At 37.5% G+C, this 15,470-nt stretch overlaps 1 protein-coding gene across 1 annotated transcript in view; it reads left to right on the forward strand.

Moving 5' to 3' along the window:
• Positions 1–12,746, forward strand: part of LOC109065077 (IgGFc-binding protein-like) — a 34,333-nt gene extending 21,587 nt beyond the window's left edge. The window contains 28 exon segments of the mRNA XM_042735940.1: positions 135–690; positions 796–992; positions 1,158–1,293; positions 1,486–1,533; positions 1,929–1,973; positions 2,099–2,220; positions 4,003–4,281; positions 4,449–4,541; positions 4,628–4,781; positions 4,872–5,125; positions 5,293–5,439; positions 5,520–6,099; positions 6,205–6,788; positions 6,907–7,471; positions 7,565–8,169; positions 8,403–8,958; positions 9,055–9,251; positions 9,403–9,538; positions 9,774–9,821; positions 10,022–10,069; positions 10,191–10,238; positions 10,587–10,706; positions 10,794–10,978; positions 11,124–11,278; positions 11,366–11,611; positions 11,772–11,934; positions 12,182–12,284; positions 12,389–12,746. Coding sequence (XP_042591874.1) covers positions 135–690; positions 796–992; positions 1,158–1,293; positions 1,486–1,533; positions 1,929–1,973; positions 2,099–2,220; positions 4,003–4,281; positions 4,449–4,541; positions 4,628–4,781; positions 4,872–5,125; positions 5,293–5,439; positions 5,520–6,099; positions 6,205–6,788; positions 6,907–7,471; positions 7,565–8,169; positions 8,403–8,958; positions 9,055–9,251; positions 9,403–9,538; positions 9,774–9,821; positions 10,022–10,069; positions 10,191–10,238; positions 10,587–10,706; positions 10,794–10,978; positions 11,124–11,278; positions 11,366–11,611; positions 11,772–11,934; positions 12,182–12,284; positions 12,389–12,492 — 6,474 coding nt within the window. The 3' untranslated portion in view covers positions 12,493–12,746.
• Positions 12,747–15,470: the final 2,724 nt, after the last annotated feature.

Consider the following 15,470-nt stretch of genomic DNA (forward strand, 5'->3'; position numbering starts at 1 on the left):
ACACACTATAATTTGCTTTCATAGATAATATAATGATTAATGATGTACTTTTGTAGTTATGGAGCCATGATATACAAAAAAATGCATTCTTAGAACAGTTCCACTGTATCCAGCTGTATTTTCCTTTAAATCAGGTTGATGGAGAGACCAGAAACCTCCCTCTGCTGCTTGATTCTGGTCGAGTGTCTGTGTACTCTAGCGCACAGTACATATTTGTATCAACTGACTTTGGTTTGAGTGTGAGTTATGGTGGTTCCTGGACATTGAACATCATCGTACCAGCGGACTACAGTGGGGTTACGTGTGGCATCTGTGGAAACTTCAACGGCCAGAGTAATGATGACTTCATGACTCCTTCAGGTGCTCTGGTGCGCTCAGCAGATCAGTTTGGAGCAAGCTGGAAGGTCGAGGACGAGCTGCCATGCAATGATGGGTGTGGAAACAATTGCCCTTTGTGCCAGGATCAGACAACCTCCCGTTCCTTGTGTGAAATCATCAGGTCCAGTCAAGGCCCCTTTAGTTTCTGCCATGTTTATGTCGATCCTCAAGCCTACTTTGAAGACTGTGTGTTCGATGTGTGCCTTTCTGGAAACCGTAATGATGTCCTGTGTCGCTCGATTCAAACCTATGCGAGTGCCTGTCAATCTAACAATGCCGTTATCTACCCCTGGAGAGAAAGCGCATCCTGTGGTCAGTGAGATAATTTTTTTTATTTCTGTTAATTTGTAATTAACTTGGAACGATTTTTTAAAGAGATGCTTAACATGAATACATGCTGTATTCTTACATTTCCAGTCATAACCTGCCCAGAGAACAGCCACTATGAGTTGTGTGGCACAGACTGTGGACATACTTGCTCCAGCAACATTGATGCTAGTTGTGAACACACATGTTCAGAGGGATGTTTCTGTGATGATGGGTTGGTGAGGAGTGGAGGACTCTGTGTATCAGTGGATCAGTGTGGCTGCTTGTATGACGGATTCTACTTTAATGTAAGAATTAAAACTCTCTTTTGATGAAGCTTTATTAGATTTCACAAGACATTGAAAAACAGAGCCTTGTAATTAGTATTTCACAACTAAAGCAATTCCTCATGCATAGTATTGTCCTCGGTTCTGGAAATGTAAAGTTTATTGTCTTGCGGTATGATTTCATAGGTTGGTGAGCAATTCTGGAATCTAGAATGTTCCCAACACTGTGAGTGTTTTGCTCCAAATGATCTGCGCTGCTCTGCTTCCTCCTGCCAACCTACTATGTTGTGTATGGTCAGAAATGGACGCCGTGACTGCTACGGTCAGTATATGCCTATAATGTTTTTCATGTTAACTTTTAAGATTTCAAGGTTTCAATATATATATATAGTATTATGCATTATTTTTCTGCAACTGTCCAGTTATGGTTTGATGATTACTGTTGTCCTCTATAGGGCTATCAGATTTGTAATGTAATATAGTAAAATATTTTCATGTCATTTTGTCTTTACAGAAGAGAGTACCACATACATAACCACCACCAGATCAAGCCCTCCCTCAGGTATTTAAAAAAAAAAGTTGAAAAAAAAAAACATAATACATGAAAAGAATTTGTGAGATATCAGAATTTGTTTACTAATAAAATCAAATTATATTCATTTTATTTTTTTTTCATGGTGATTTAATTGATTTATACATTTTTTATCTGTGATATTGATTCAGAGGTGGTTAGCTTGGTTCAGATTTTTTTTTTTTATTATTTTTTTTTTTAGTTGAAGAACTCTTTCTAATTTTTATGGAGAAAATTAATAGGAACAATACTTCCAGAAACAGGGTTGGTGAAAAAGAGGACAATCATTTTTGCACACTACAGGGATATCAGAGTTGGCATGTAATGTGAAAAAAAAAAAAATATATATATATATATATATTTACATTTTTTTTTCTCTCTTGTAGAGCAGAGTACCGTTAACATGACCACCACCAGACCGATCCCCCCAGGTATTTTTTAAACAATTTGGAAAGATAAATAAATTAATAATAATAATAATAATAATAATAATAATAATAATAATAATAATAATAATAATAATAATCATTAAATGTAAATTCATGAATTCCCACAGCTGTTTTTTATCCATTTGGAGCTGGAGACATAGAGAATGATCGTTCTGATGATGGGAGTTCATCTGTGATCTACCTTCTGCAACAGTTCATATTTTTTGGACAAACATATAGTCAAATATATGTAAGTCAGTGAATGAGTTGAATGAGAAAATAACTATTACTTGCATTTATTATTTATGTTGTGTTTTAAATTCTCTAGTCTTTATTTTTTTTAAACACTTTATAATAACTTTTATTAATACATCATTAACAAACATTATTTAATGCTTAATGGATCATTAGTTAATATATATTCACAAAAATGTGCTTGTGAATGTTTCCTAATAACTTATTAAACATTACAAAATAATTTAAATTTCATGTAAATTAAAATGCTTACAAATGTCATTAAACTTCTACTTCATATGATCATGCACATCTTGAAAATCTACAAACAATTTTAACAGATGTTTAACGGATGCAAAATCATGAATAAATGATTTGTAAAGATGTAAAAATAGGGTAAATTAGTAAAGGTTTATAATAATTTAGAACTGATGAATAGTTTCCACTTTAGATTGGGTACTGCAAAAACATTAACAAATAATTAATAAATGAGATGAATAATGAATAATTTGTGAAGTGCTGAAAGTTACTAATTAAGCTATATTTTCATAACATTGGTAAATGTAAAAATGAGCATTAGCTAATACGTAAACTGAATTCTAATGACATTTGTAATTTTTCATAAGCACATTAACAAATAAACGTAATCATTGTATAATTTCTGTTAAAATAATTTTTAGATTTGTAAAATGCATTGAATGTTATGACGTTTTTAAAAATGCATGATCATATGAATTGAAAGATTAATGACATTTGTAAGCATTTCAATTTACATTAAATAACAATCTGTTAATCATTTGGTAATGTTTAGTAATTTCATTAGTTAACATTAACTAGCATATTATCTCATATTTCTAGATATGTGAATACATATTAAGTAATGATAAGTTAAACATTATATGATGTTTGTTAATGATTTATTAATGAAAGTTATTATAACGTGTTACCATAGTTTCCCCCTAATTCACAACATGTGCTTTGTTCTTAACTTCGTCCTAATGTTAGTGAATTTGGAGTATTCTAAAAAAGGGGCCGCATGCACGAGATTCGTCATCTGCATAAAACACGCCCAGACCATCTCCATATAAGGGCTTTCCGCACATGCTTTCCTTACAACCTTTTGTCATTGATGAAACAATTTTAAGATGAAATATACATTTTATCGCAATTATATATAATTATATATACTATTTAACTATTATCTTAAGATGAAACACATATAGCTGACATATAGATTATATAGACTATTAAGACCGGACAGAGTGCACACATTTTTGCATATGTGTGCCTTCAGTTGTTCCTATATTTTTTCTTAAATTTAGGATACATTTTAGTACGAAAGTTTTGTGGTGCGTTGAAGGCATATTCCAAACCAAAGTGCTCAAAACTGGCTACTACAAAGGGCCCTTCTGAATTAAGGATTCCAAAGGGTACAACTGATGGACACTTCAGGCCCCCATGATTCTTTGGCCAGGGACTCAACCCTATGCCCTAATCCATTCGAATCGCTCACTCCAGAGGGTAAACCATTTGAAGGGATTAGGGCATAAGGACGAGCCTTTCTGAATGGAACACAGGTTTAGTGAATCATGATATGTTCGTGAAAACTTTTGTACGCAGGTTTCATGCGCAAAATTGGGCATACACATGCTTATTGAATGAGACCCAATGTTACAGTTTCATTAATAGTCTTGTAGCCTATTTGATAATAAATGATGACTCTGTTCCCACACAACTGAATCTTACATATTTTAAAATAAATTGAATTTGATAAAACATATCTATTTATCTATTTCAGGTCAACAACAATGGACACTTGACTTTTGATGGATCATTTTACAGCTACACTCCATACCAGTTCCCAGGTTATGGTGGATTAGACCTCATCGCTCCATTCTGGACAGACATTGATAACCGTGGCAATGGTGTTATTTCATATCGTCAGTACACGTCTGGCAGTGTCCTTACAGATGCCACACAAGACATTAACCAATACTTCCCTGACCTGAGCTTTTCTGCAACTTGGGTCTTTGTAGCTACATGGGACAGAGTTGCATATTATCCATATTCGGGGACAGTAAGAATCCTAACTTGATTTTGTGCAATATTCCTGTCAATAACAGATTTGAGAAATCAAAAATAAATGAACCACGTAAAGAAGAGTTGATATACATTATGATTATTGTGATTTGTGTCATCTAGAAAACTTGTACTGACTAGCACTTTTATAATGGTCTTTTTCAGGAAACATCTTTCCAAGTGGTTTTGATTTCAGATGGCCATTACACGTTTATTTTGATGAATTATGGAACAATTGCTCCAAAACATTATGTACAGGTGTGCACAATGTAATAAATACATTTAGGGATTTAGAAGACTATTTAAATAAGATGTTGAAAGTGTTTTATCATAATTTATCACAGGCTGGTTATGACACCATCAACTCCAGATACCATTTCTCAATTCCTGGATCATTCTCGAATAACATCACAAACTTGACATACAGCAGCAATGTCAATGTGCCAGGCAGATGGGCCTTCAGAACAGATCATGGATCACGGGGTTGTCAGTTTAATGGTAAAGTTTTCTATTCTCCTGATGTACTCTTTATTTCCTAAACATCCAGTAATTTCAAGTTGAAAGCCATGTTAAACTGCTGTTCTGTAGGTGTTCCAGTGCAGCTCGGAGACTCTTTCTGGAGTGATGCCACCTGCCAAGAGAGATGCACCTGCACCAGCAGCGGCCTCCAGTGTAACCACGAGCCCTGCAGTTACTCCCAAGCCTGCCGTCCAGCTGCCTTCCAATACTCTTGCCAGAACATTCCGTGGCAAACCTGTACCATCTCTGGTGATCCTCACTACTACACCTTTGACTATCAGGTTTTTCACTTTCAAGGGACCTGCACTTATGTTCTATCTGAGGTTAGCCTTTCTCCAATGCAGGGTTAGCCAACTGTGAGAGCTGGAGAGCTAACTCTCCAAGACAGCTCTCCAATAGCATGGTTGGCTAACCATGCTTTATAGTTTCTATGACTTTCTGTTTATTATATAATAAGAATGAAACAATTGTTAATCATTAACACTTTTAGGCTTGTGGCAACAGTTTGCCATACTATCGCATTGAAGGCAAAAATGAGCATCGGGGCAGCACGCATGTGTCATGGACACGGATGGTCAGAGTGTTTATCTACGATGAAGTAATTGAGCTGGTCAAGGATCACTATTATGAAGCAAGGGTTAGTATGACTATACTGCTTTAATTATCTCTTGAATGATGCTCATTTTCCTAATTTCCTCTTTTTACAACATTGTCCAGGTTAATGGAAGTTTTGCAGCAACGCCATTCACCCTTCGCAATGGCTCCATCCAGGTTTATCAATCAGGGTTTACCTTGGCCATCAGCACAGACTTTGGCCTGCTTGTTACATATGATGCATACAGCTACGTTAGCATCTCTGTACCACATGACTATTTTAACTCCACATGCGGTCTGTGTGGAAACTTTAACTTGCATCCCGAAGATGACTTCCGTTCACCCAGTGGTGAAGTCTTGAGCTCAGATGTGGATTTTGCCAATAGTTGGAAAGTACAAAGTGACACAGATCCTGAGTGTCATAATGTCAGGTGCACAGGTCTTGCTTGTGCTGTTTGTACCACAGATGAAATGGCTTTGTACAGTGACAGCAACCACTGTGGAATTCTAGGAGATGTTTTCGGCCCTTTTGCTGATTGCCACTCTGTGCATGCACCACAGACGTACATAGAGAACTGTGAATATGACCTTTGCTTGGGAGGAGGGTACCAGCCCATTCTTTGCCAGGCTCTCAATGTGTACGCTACTCAGTGCCAACAGCAGGGTGTACAACTTGATCAATGGAGACAGCAGGGCTTCTGTGGTAGGCATCGTTTTGTAATGAATGATTTCAACAGAGCAAATTAGATCTCAGTCCAAATTGAAAAATAATTTATGCACATTCTTTATTTTCTTCCCCCATTTCTAGAGATTCAGTGCCCTGAACACAGTCATTTTGAGCCTCAAGGAACAGGCTGTCCTGCGACTTGCAGTAATCCATCTTCCCCAACGAACTGTCCCTTGCCCAGTCAGGAAAGCTGTATCTGTGATCCTGGGTACATCCTGAGCGCTGGAGAGTGTGTGCCTGAAGCAAACTGTGGCTGCAGTTTCGAGGGTTTCTATTATGCTGAAGGACAGTCAGTGGTGTTAGATGGTGACTGTGGGAGACAGTGTGTGTGCAGCAGCATGTCGATGACCTGCCATCAGCACCAGTGTGGTCCAGCAGAGGTGTGTAGAGTCCATGATGGTGTGAGAGGCTGCAGACCCACCGGCTATGCTACCTGCTCAGTTGAAGACCTCGGGTCATATCACACCTTCGATGGACTAAGTTTTAGATATCAGGGAGCATGCGGACTGACCCTTGCTAGGGTGATGGGGCCATCCCCACTACCACACTTTGTGTTGATGGTGGAGAAAGTACCCAGAGGCCTTCAAGACTTTTCCAGGTTCCTGAAGTTTGAGGCAGGAGGAATTCAGGTCTCCATCGAAATGGGAGAGGGCAGCAATGTAAAGGTTAGGCAAAATATGAAATCACTAAGCTTTTACTTAATACAAGAGCATAATTTCATCATTTTTGAAATTCAAATGTTAGATGGACAAGTCTCCTGATACTGTTTATCACTATTTTCAGGTGGATGGACAGATGGTTGGTCTGCCTGTCAATGTTGGCTCTGGTCAAATCCGCATTTATCACAGCAGTGTGAGGGGATTTGTTTTGGAAACAAACTTTGGGGTGACTGTAAGAGCTGACTGGCCACACATTGTCCGAATTACGGCACCAAGCACATATAGTGGCACACTTGGAGGTCTCTGTGGGAACTTCAATGGAGACATTGCCGATGAGTTTTACACTCCAGATGCTGTCCTGTTAAATGACACTCAGCTGTTTGCGGACAGCTGGCGTGATGGTTCCCTATCAGCCCACTGTGAGGACCCAAATGACAGCTGGGAACCAGGACATTATCAGAACAGCAGTCAGTTCATTGAACATTGTAGTATTATGACCAAGCATGATGGACCATTTGCTGAGTGCAGCAGAGCATGAGATCCTCAGCAACGCATTGCAGATTGCGTTCAGCTGCTGGAGCAGACACAAGGTGCCAGAGAGGCTCTGTGTGAGGCTCTGCGAGGTTACATGCTACTTTGTCAACAGAATGGCATTGCAGTAGAAGAGTGGAGGAGTGCCACCCACTGTGGTAAGCATCAAGTGTTGGATCTGCTGACCTAAAACTTCATGCTGAAATATGCTTCTGTTCTCTACCATTGTGATTATGCTTTTGTCATTCCAGATCCCAGCTGTCCAGCAAATACCCATTATGAAGTATGTGGCACATCCTGTCCTGCTTCCTGTCCCAGCCTCTCGTTCCCATTTCAGTGCACATTGCAGTGCCAGGAGGGATGCCAATGTAATGATGGAAATGTGTTGAATGGAGATCGTTGTGTGCCTCCCGTGGGTTGTGGTTGCTACCACTCTGGGCGTTATCGGCAGGCTGGAGAGAGGTTCTGGCATGGTGAAGAGTGCCAGTTATTGTGTGTTTGTGATGGAATCACTGGAAATGTTCATTGCACACCAGCTTCTTGCAGTGAGGAGGAGGTCTGCCATGTGTTGGACGGCGAGTACGGCTGTTATCCTCGGCCGAACGCTCGTTGCTCTGCTTCGGGAGACCCCCATTACATGTCTTTTGATAAATCCTACTTTGACTTCCAGGGCACATGCCGCTATGTGCTAGCCACAGTATGTAATGACACTACTGACCTTCCGCACTTCCAGGTGGATGCAAGGAATGAGGCATGGCATGGACTCTCGGTGGCAATTACTGTTGAAATTTTTGTCAATGTCTCTGGGCATCTTGTGCACATGTCACAAGACATGAACCGTCGTTTTACTGTTGAGGTAATCAAGCATTATAGGTGAAAACATAAATATTAATGACAAGTTTGTGTGACTGTTATGATGCCATGATCTACAACAAAACCGCTCTTCAAACAATTTCACTCTGTTATTACTCTGGAGAACACTCCCAGAAGTGCACTTGTTTCCTAGCCTTATTGTATTTAGTCATGTATCAGCAATATTGCCTGCTTAGCTTTAAAACAAGCTATTGGTTTTATTTTATTTTCAATCAGGTTGATGGAGAGACCAGAAACCTCCCCATCCTGCTTGACTCTGGACGGGTGTCTGTGTACTCCAGCGGACAGTACATATTTGTATCAACTGACTTTGGTTTGAGTGTGAGTTATAGTGGCTCCTGGGCAGTGAACATCATCGTACCAGCGGACTACAGTGGGGTTACGTGTGGCATCTGTGGAAACTTCAATGGCCAGAGTAATGATGACTTCATGACTCCTTCAGGTGCTCTGGTGCGCTCAGCAGATCAGTTTGGAGCAAGTTGGAAGGTCGAGGACGAGCTGCCATGCAATGATGGGTGTGGAAACAATTGCCCTTTGTGCCAGGATCAGACAACCTCCCGTTCCTTGTGTGAAATCATCAGGTCCAGTCAAGGCCCCTTTAGTTTCTGCCATGTTTATGTCGATCCTCAAGCCTACTTTGAAGACTGTGTGTTCGATGTGTGCCTTTCTGGAAACCGTAATGATGTCCTGTGTCGCTCGATTCAAACCTATGCGAGTGCCTGTCAATCTAACAATGTCGTTATCTACCCCTGGAGAGAAAGCACATCCTGTGGTCAGTGAGATCATTTCCATTAGTGTGTAGTTAACTTGAAAAATAGAATACATTTTTAAGACATGCTTGACATAAATACAATTGTTACATTTCCAGTCATAACCTGCCCAGAGAACAGCCACTATGAGTTGTGTGGCACAGACTGTGGTCATACTTGCTCCAGCAACATTGATGCCAGTTGTGAACACACATGCTCAGAGGGATGTTTCTGTGATGATGGGATGGTGAGGAGTGGAGGACTCTGTGTATCAGTGGAGCAATGTGGCTGCTTGCATTACGGATTCTACTTTAATGTAAGGACTGAAGCTCTCTTTTGACATAGCTTTATTAGATTTCATTTATAAGATATCAGAGCCTTTTATGTAGTATATCAATACTAAAACAACTCATATATACACTGTTCTGGAAGTGTAAAGTTCATTGTTTTGTGGTATAATTAATTAGGTTGGTGAGCAATTCTGGGATGAAGAATGTTCCCAACTCTGTGAATGTTTTGCGCCAAATGATTTGCGCTGCTCTTATTCATCTTGCCCGTCGACGATGGAGTGTACGGTCAGAAATGGACTTCGTGGCTGTTATGGTCAGTACACGTTTTTGATATCTCTTATATTAACTTTTCTGATTTGCATTACCTTAATGTTTGTTTTTACACACCAAGAAAATATTGTTGTGAGTTCCTGTGGAGAAAATGAATAGGAAAAACACTACCAGAACCTAGACCACTAAACGAGCTGATGATCACTACTATGTTCTACATTCATATAAGTGTTGGAATGTAATAAAGAAACAATTTTATTTTATCTTTCTCTTAACAGAAGACAGCACCTCACACATGACCACCACCAAATCAAGCATTCACTCAGGTAATTTGTAATGTTTTTTGTAATTTTGTGATTTGTCTCAGTTGACAAGATGTTTCAAATACTTATGGAGGCAATGAATAGAAAAGCTACTTCCAGAACCAAGGCTGCTGAAAAGGTGGATGATAACTGCTTTGCTCTATTGGCATGTCTGACTTGGTATATGGTAAAAAAATTATTTGAATGTGTTTTTCTATTTACAGAAGAGAGCACTCCACACATTATCACAACCACATCAAGCCTTCCCTCAGGTATTTTCCATATACTTTTTGTAATTTTATGATTTGTCTCAGAGGTGATTGGCTTGGTTTAGAAATCTAGAACTCTGTTGCACTTATTTTCACTGTTGCATTTTTTTCTCTGTCTTTACAGAAGAGAGCACCACCTACATGACCACCACCAGATCAACCATTCCCTCAAGTATTTTTAAACAATTTAGAAAAAAAAAAAAAAAAAAACAACACATATTTGAATGATACATTGAATGAAAAGATGCCATGTGTACTGATATCAGTAATGGTGTTTTTTTATGTTTTTACTTATAAATTTCCATAGGTCTGTTTTAACCACTTGTAATTTTTATTTATTTATTATTTTTGAGTTAGTCCGGTAAAAATGTCATAATGCTCAATCTGTTATCGCAAAGATTGTTTTATTTAATGAATGAAGCCAAGATATTATCTTCACCCCAGATGTTATGTAATATTATTAATATGTGTTTTATATATGCCCCAGCTTTTGTCATTAATCCTGTTGTTCTCCTCTTAGGTGAAGGAGATTCCTGTCAAGAGCTCAGCTGCACTGAGAATGAACGGTGTGCAGAGAAACATGGTGTTTACGGCTGTTCCTGCATGGAAAACCATCACAGACCTCAGCATGACTCCTTTGGTTAGACTCATTCCACAACAATGTTTCAAAGTTCATCACTGATTATATTTTTGTTTTTGACATTCTCTTGGGTATTTTCTCTCTCAGATTTCATTGAAACCTGTGAAAGCAGCTCTGGCTCCATGTCTCTGTCTCGCTGTCAGCTTTTTGAGGCTGGTTTTCCTTTTGACATCTTACACCTCAATGACCCCAGCTGCAGAGGAACAGTCAGGAACGACAGAGTAGAGTTCTATTTTGACAACAATGACCACATCTGTGGCACTAATCTTGTGGTAGGATTCATTATGTACATCCTTGAATGGTCAAAAGAACAACAAATCCTTTTTTAATTATTATTATTATTATTATTTTTTTATATACAGTAGTTCTTTAAACAGTTCCTCAAAGTACAAATATTCAAATAATATGTCCATACAGGCCAATGGCACCCACTTCATCTATCAGAACTTTATTGTGGGGGAGCCAAAATTAGTTGGGCATCTCATCAGCAGGAAGAAAATTCTGAAGCTTTCTTTCAGCTGTGTTTACTTACAAACCCAAACACTTTCCATGGATATCAACCCTCTGGAGAGGTGGGGCACACTGACTTTAGACAACTTACGGAATTAAGTATTAATACTTATATGCAGTTGACATATCATGTAAAATTATTTCAACAGCACTGTGCACATTAATTTTCCTGCTGGTCAAGGGACATATCGGGTCAGGATGATTCCATATCAGGATGCTGAATTCTCCCACCCCTTCGCTGGTAGTGTGAACGCAGAGCTGAGCAAGCGGATTTTTGTGGAAGTTGTTGTTGATGGAGTTGACAGCCGTCAGTTTGCCTCGGTGATTGACACATGTTGGGCTACACCTGTGAATGATCCTCATTACCCTCTCCGCTGGGACCTCATTGTTGACAGGCAAGTCCATGTTTTTGTTTGTCTTCACTTAGCACAATCAAAAAAAAAAAAAAAAAAAAAAAAATGTAGTTATTTATTTGCCTCATATCTTTCCAAACTCTAAATTGTGCAACCATTTTTTTTTTTTTTTATCTTTAATATACTGTTCCAAAATGCTCAGGTGTCCCAATCCTAATGATGATACAGTGGAGTTGCTGCAAAATGGTGTTTCTACATCCAGCCGTTTTTCCTTCGAGATGTTTATCTTCACTGCAGACTCCACCAAGGTTTACCTCCACTGTGCTATTCACCTTTGCCTTCTGACAGACAATCACTGCTCAGTGGTGAGTGTACAAATTAATTAAAACCTTTCAGATTTTTCTTATGGACATGGACATAGTTGTTGTTATCAGTAAATGTTGTCAATTTTCTTTAAGTAAAAGATACTTTTGAGCGATGGTCAAGGGAGAAAGATGCTATTTGTTTCCAACTGCTATAAACCACCAGTAGGGCTGACTAGCAAAACCTCAACCTATTTGGCTGACACAACTGATGATAAAACAAATGGTTGTATTTTCATCTGTCTTTCAGCACTGTGACTCTGAACAGCACCATAGAGAGGGCAGATCTGTGGATTTCCATGACAGTAATTCCATATCCCTTGGTCCATTGATGTGGTCTGACAGTAACAAAGGTAACTTATGAAACAAAACAACAACAAAAAATATGCTGTTAAATAAATATCAGCACTGGTGAAGTGCTGCAATCAGCTGACTGCTGTGTAATCTCTGTTCACAGATACGCCGATGCCACGCCAAGTGCTAGTATCCAGGGCTCCATGTCTGTTGGGTTCTCTGACTATATCACTTATTTCTCTGATGAGTCTCCTGATATTCTTCTAGGATATCTCCACTGACAATCAAATGAATGTTTTAACACATCTATTCTTTCATATATTTTTCTTATCTCTTTCTCAATGAATGTGACACTAATGCCAAACTGTTACAAGCTTTCTATAAACGTGACCTTTGGGGGATTGTTGAAAATCACAACCTTTAAAATGTTTTAATAATCAAACAGTCTTATTACTATTGCTAGGATAAAGCATATTAAATAATGCGATAAAACAAATCACAATAAACTGATTTTCTCTGTTTTGGTGACATATTTGTCATTTTTGTGTGTGTGATTTTGTTTTTACTGTTGTTTGTTACAATGTAGTTAGTTCAGCTATTATTTGTACTGAGTCAGTCTTAGGCTACATCCTATAATAAACCATCTCAAACCAAATCAGCTATACACTCACACAGACATTTTATGGGTCAAAAGCTGTTTTGCAGCATTTGTTTTCTGACGTAGTCATACATATTACTGGAATAGAAACTTTTTCTTAGTGTTCTCTTGTTAACAGAGATGACTGTTTTCTCTTCATTCTTGTACATTGATACAAACATGTTTTCACTGATTTCTGGTGTATTTGTAATTTTACTGAAAAATGCACTGTACATAAGAAACCTTAACATAAAACTGGTGAATTTAGAATGAATCAACATAATGATTTAATCATTTCGCTGACTCATGTGTTAATACTAAAATGAAGTACCTCTGATTCTTTACAAATCTGGCAGTTTGAATTTACTAGGCAAAGGCAGGAAACAAATGCAAGGGAACAAATATCGAAAGGGTGAGGTTCTTGAGGTCTCGCATAAAATATAACTACTGCTGCGAACACACTTGCTCTATGAGATAAATAGGACTCTGTACGAACAATACATGCCTATTGTTAGGATAAAAGAAAAACACCATCTAGATTGTGAAATTAAGTGTCTTATACCAGCACTGCATGTTTGAGGAAAACAAACAAACAATCGATTTCACAAACAAAGTGATCATGCATCCTCTTGCATTAAGCACAGGGTACATATGCGTCATCCCACTTTAAAATGTCAAAAGTCACCATTTTCTAAACTCAGAAAGGAAAATTCAGAAAATTCATTAGTAGACTGAAGAAACTGTCAAAACACATACCAAACCGTACCCTAATCTGCTGATGCGTGGGCAGAATTTATGGTATGCCTAAGATACAAAAAAATAAATAAAAAAAAAATAAAAATAAGAAAACTTGTTTGAAGTATTGCTAAAAATAAATAAATAAATAAAAATAACTCCTAGGTCCAACCATGTTCCGCTTACCATTTAAAAATGATAAGAATCTAAAACCTGCAGTTCAACATCACTGTGTTTAGTTTGAACTGTTGAAGAGACAATCACTCTAATATACTCTGCAGCAGCATTTCATCTCAGGTAAAAATCTGGCTCCATCAATCTTTCAGTCATCTTTTGAAGTAAATTATTATACAACAATGTTTTTCTGATATTGTTTATTTTTTCTTTAATATAATCCTTGTACACTGATGAATTGTTCAGCAAATTCTGTTACTGTTGCAGTGAAGATGTAGATTTTATTAATATGTGCCAAAAAGAAGAATACAGTCCTGGGTTTCACTTTATTTTGATGGTCCCTTTAATACATTCTGTTGACTAGAAGTAATGTTGCACTTACATATCTACTCATTAGAGTGTTAGTAGAGTATTAGTAGACATGGTAGGGTTAGGGTTACAATAAGTTGACATGTACTTGCAAAGTTACTTATGGTCATTAGAATGTCTTTTGGGAGACCAGCACAATAAATAGTTAGCAGATATGAAGCAGACAGTTAGCTGACATGTAGCTTCAACATTACTTATTGTCAACAGAATGTTCAAAAGGGACCATCAAAATAAAGTGTTACCCAATCCTGTCTGTCTTTAGAAATCATTTTCTAAATAGCACCAAATTTGGCAGAATAACAAAATTATGCAAAGAATTTACATATTGACACATTTTATAAGTTTGGTGTAGTTGTGAAGTAATATAATCAGTGTGTCGATACTATTACTTTTATCTATACTATCCGTTTAAAACTACTAGTTTTTATTGCTGCTGAGAGGAAACATTTACTGTATATGTGCTGTGTGCAATAGATCACACTGATATGTAATATATGACTATTTTGTGATAGAGATATTATAATTAAGGTTTTGCAGATATGCACATGATTTGCTTGACAGGATTAGATGAAAGCTCCTCTCAAGCTTTAGATTTGGACTTGGAAAATTACGTTCAACCTGGATAGTGTTTTTTTTTTTCTTTTCTTTTTTTTTTTTTTTCCAGATCATTTTTTTTTTTTTTTTTTTAAAAATGCAAAAATTAGGTTTCTAATCTTATTTTGGCTGACACTAATGCTGCTGAATAATGGTAAGTTTCACATCTATAAAAATGCCAAACTGTGGCAAAGAATTTGTTACACTATTAAATAAGTGAACTGACAAGATGCTTTTGTATTTAATAGGTGAAAACATCATAGGACAAACATCAGGTAGGCTAATCATTATACTTGGGGTCTGCTTCGTCATGAATTATAATCCTTCAGTTCTTCCCTTTAAGTAAAATACATTCTTTCAAAACTCGTCATGAATTATAATCCTTCAGTTTGGGTTTTGGATTCACAAAATGCTCAACATAATCTCTAATCAGATTTTGCTATGTATTAACAGTCAATTTATTTAAGTGGATGTATTTCATCTTAAAGCACTCAACACTCAAAAACGTTCTTGTCAAAGTCAACATGCTCAGTAATCTTAAAAGTATTAAATCAAAATTCTACCATCATTATGCTTCCTGGCCATTCATCTATTGGCAAATCATGCTGCAATTTTTTTTTCCAGTTCAGAAAATAAATTATAATTAACAGTTTGTTAAATTTGTGTCTCTCTATCAACTGTCACCTTTTGTCTCTTGACATGTTTTATGTTTGTATCTCTATCAACTGCCACCTCC

This window comes from Cyprinus carpio, chromosome B12 (genome assembly GCF_018340385.1).
Source record: "Cyprinus carpio isolate SPL01 chromosome B12, ASM1834038v1, whole genome shotgun sequence".
NCBI classification, from domain to species: domain Eukaryota; kingdom Metazoa; phylum Chordata; class Actinopteri; order Cypriniformes; family Cyprinidae; genus Cyprinus; species Cyprinus carpio.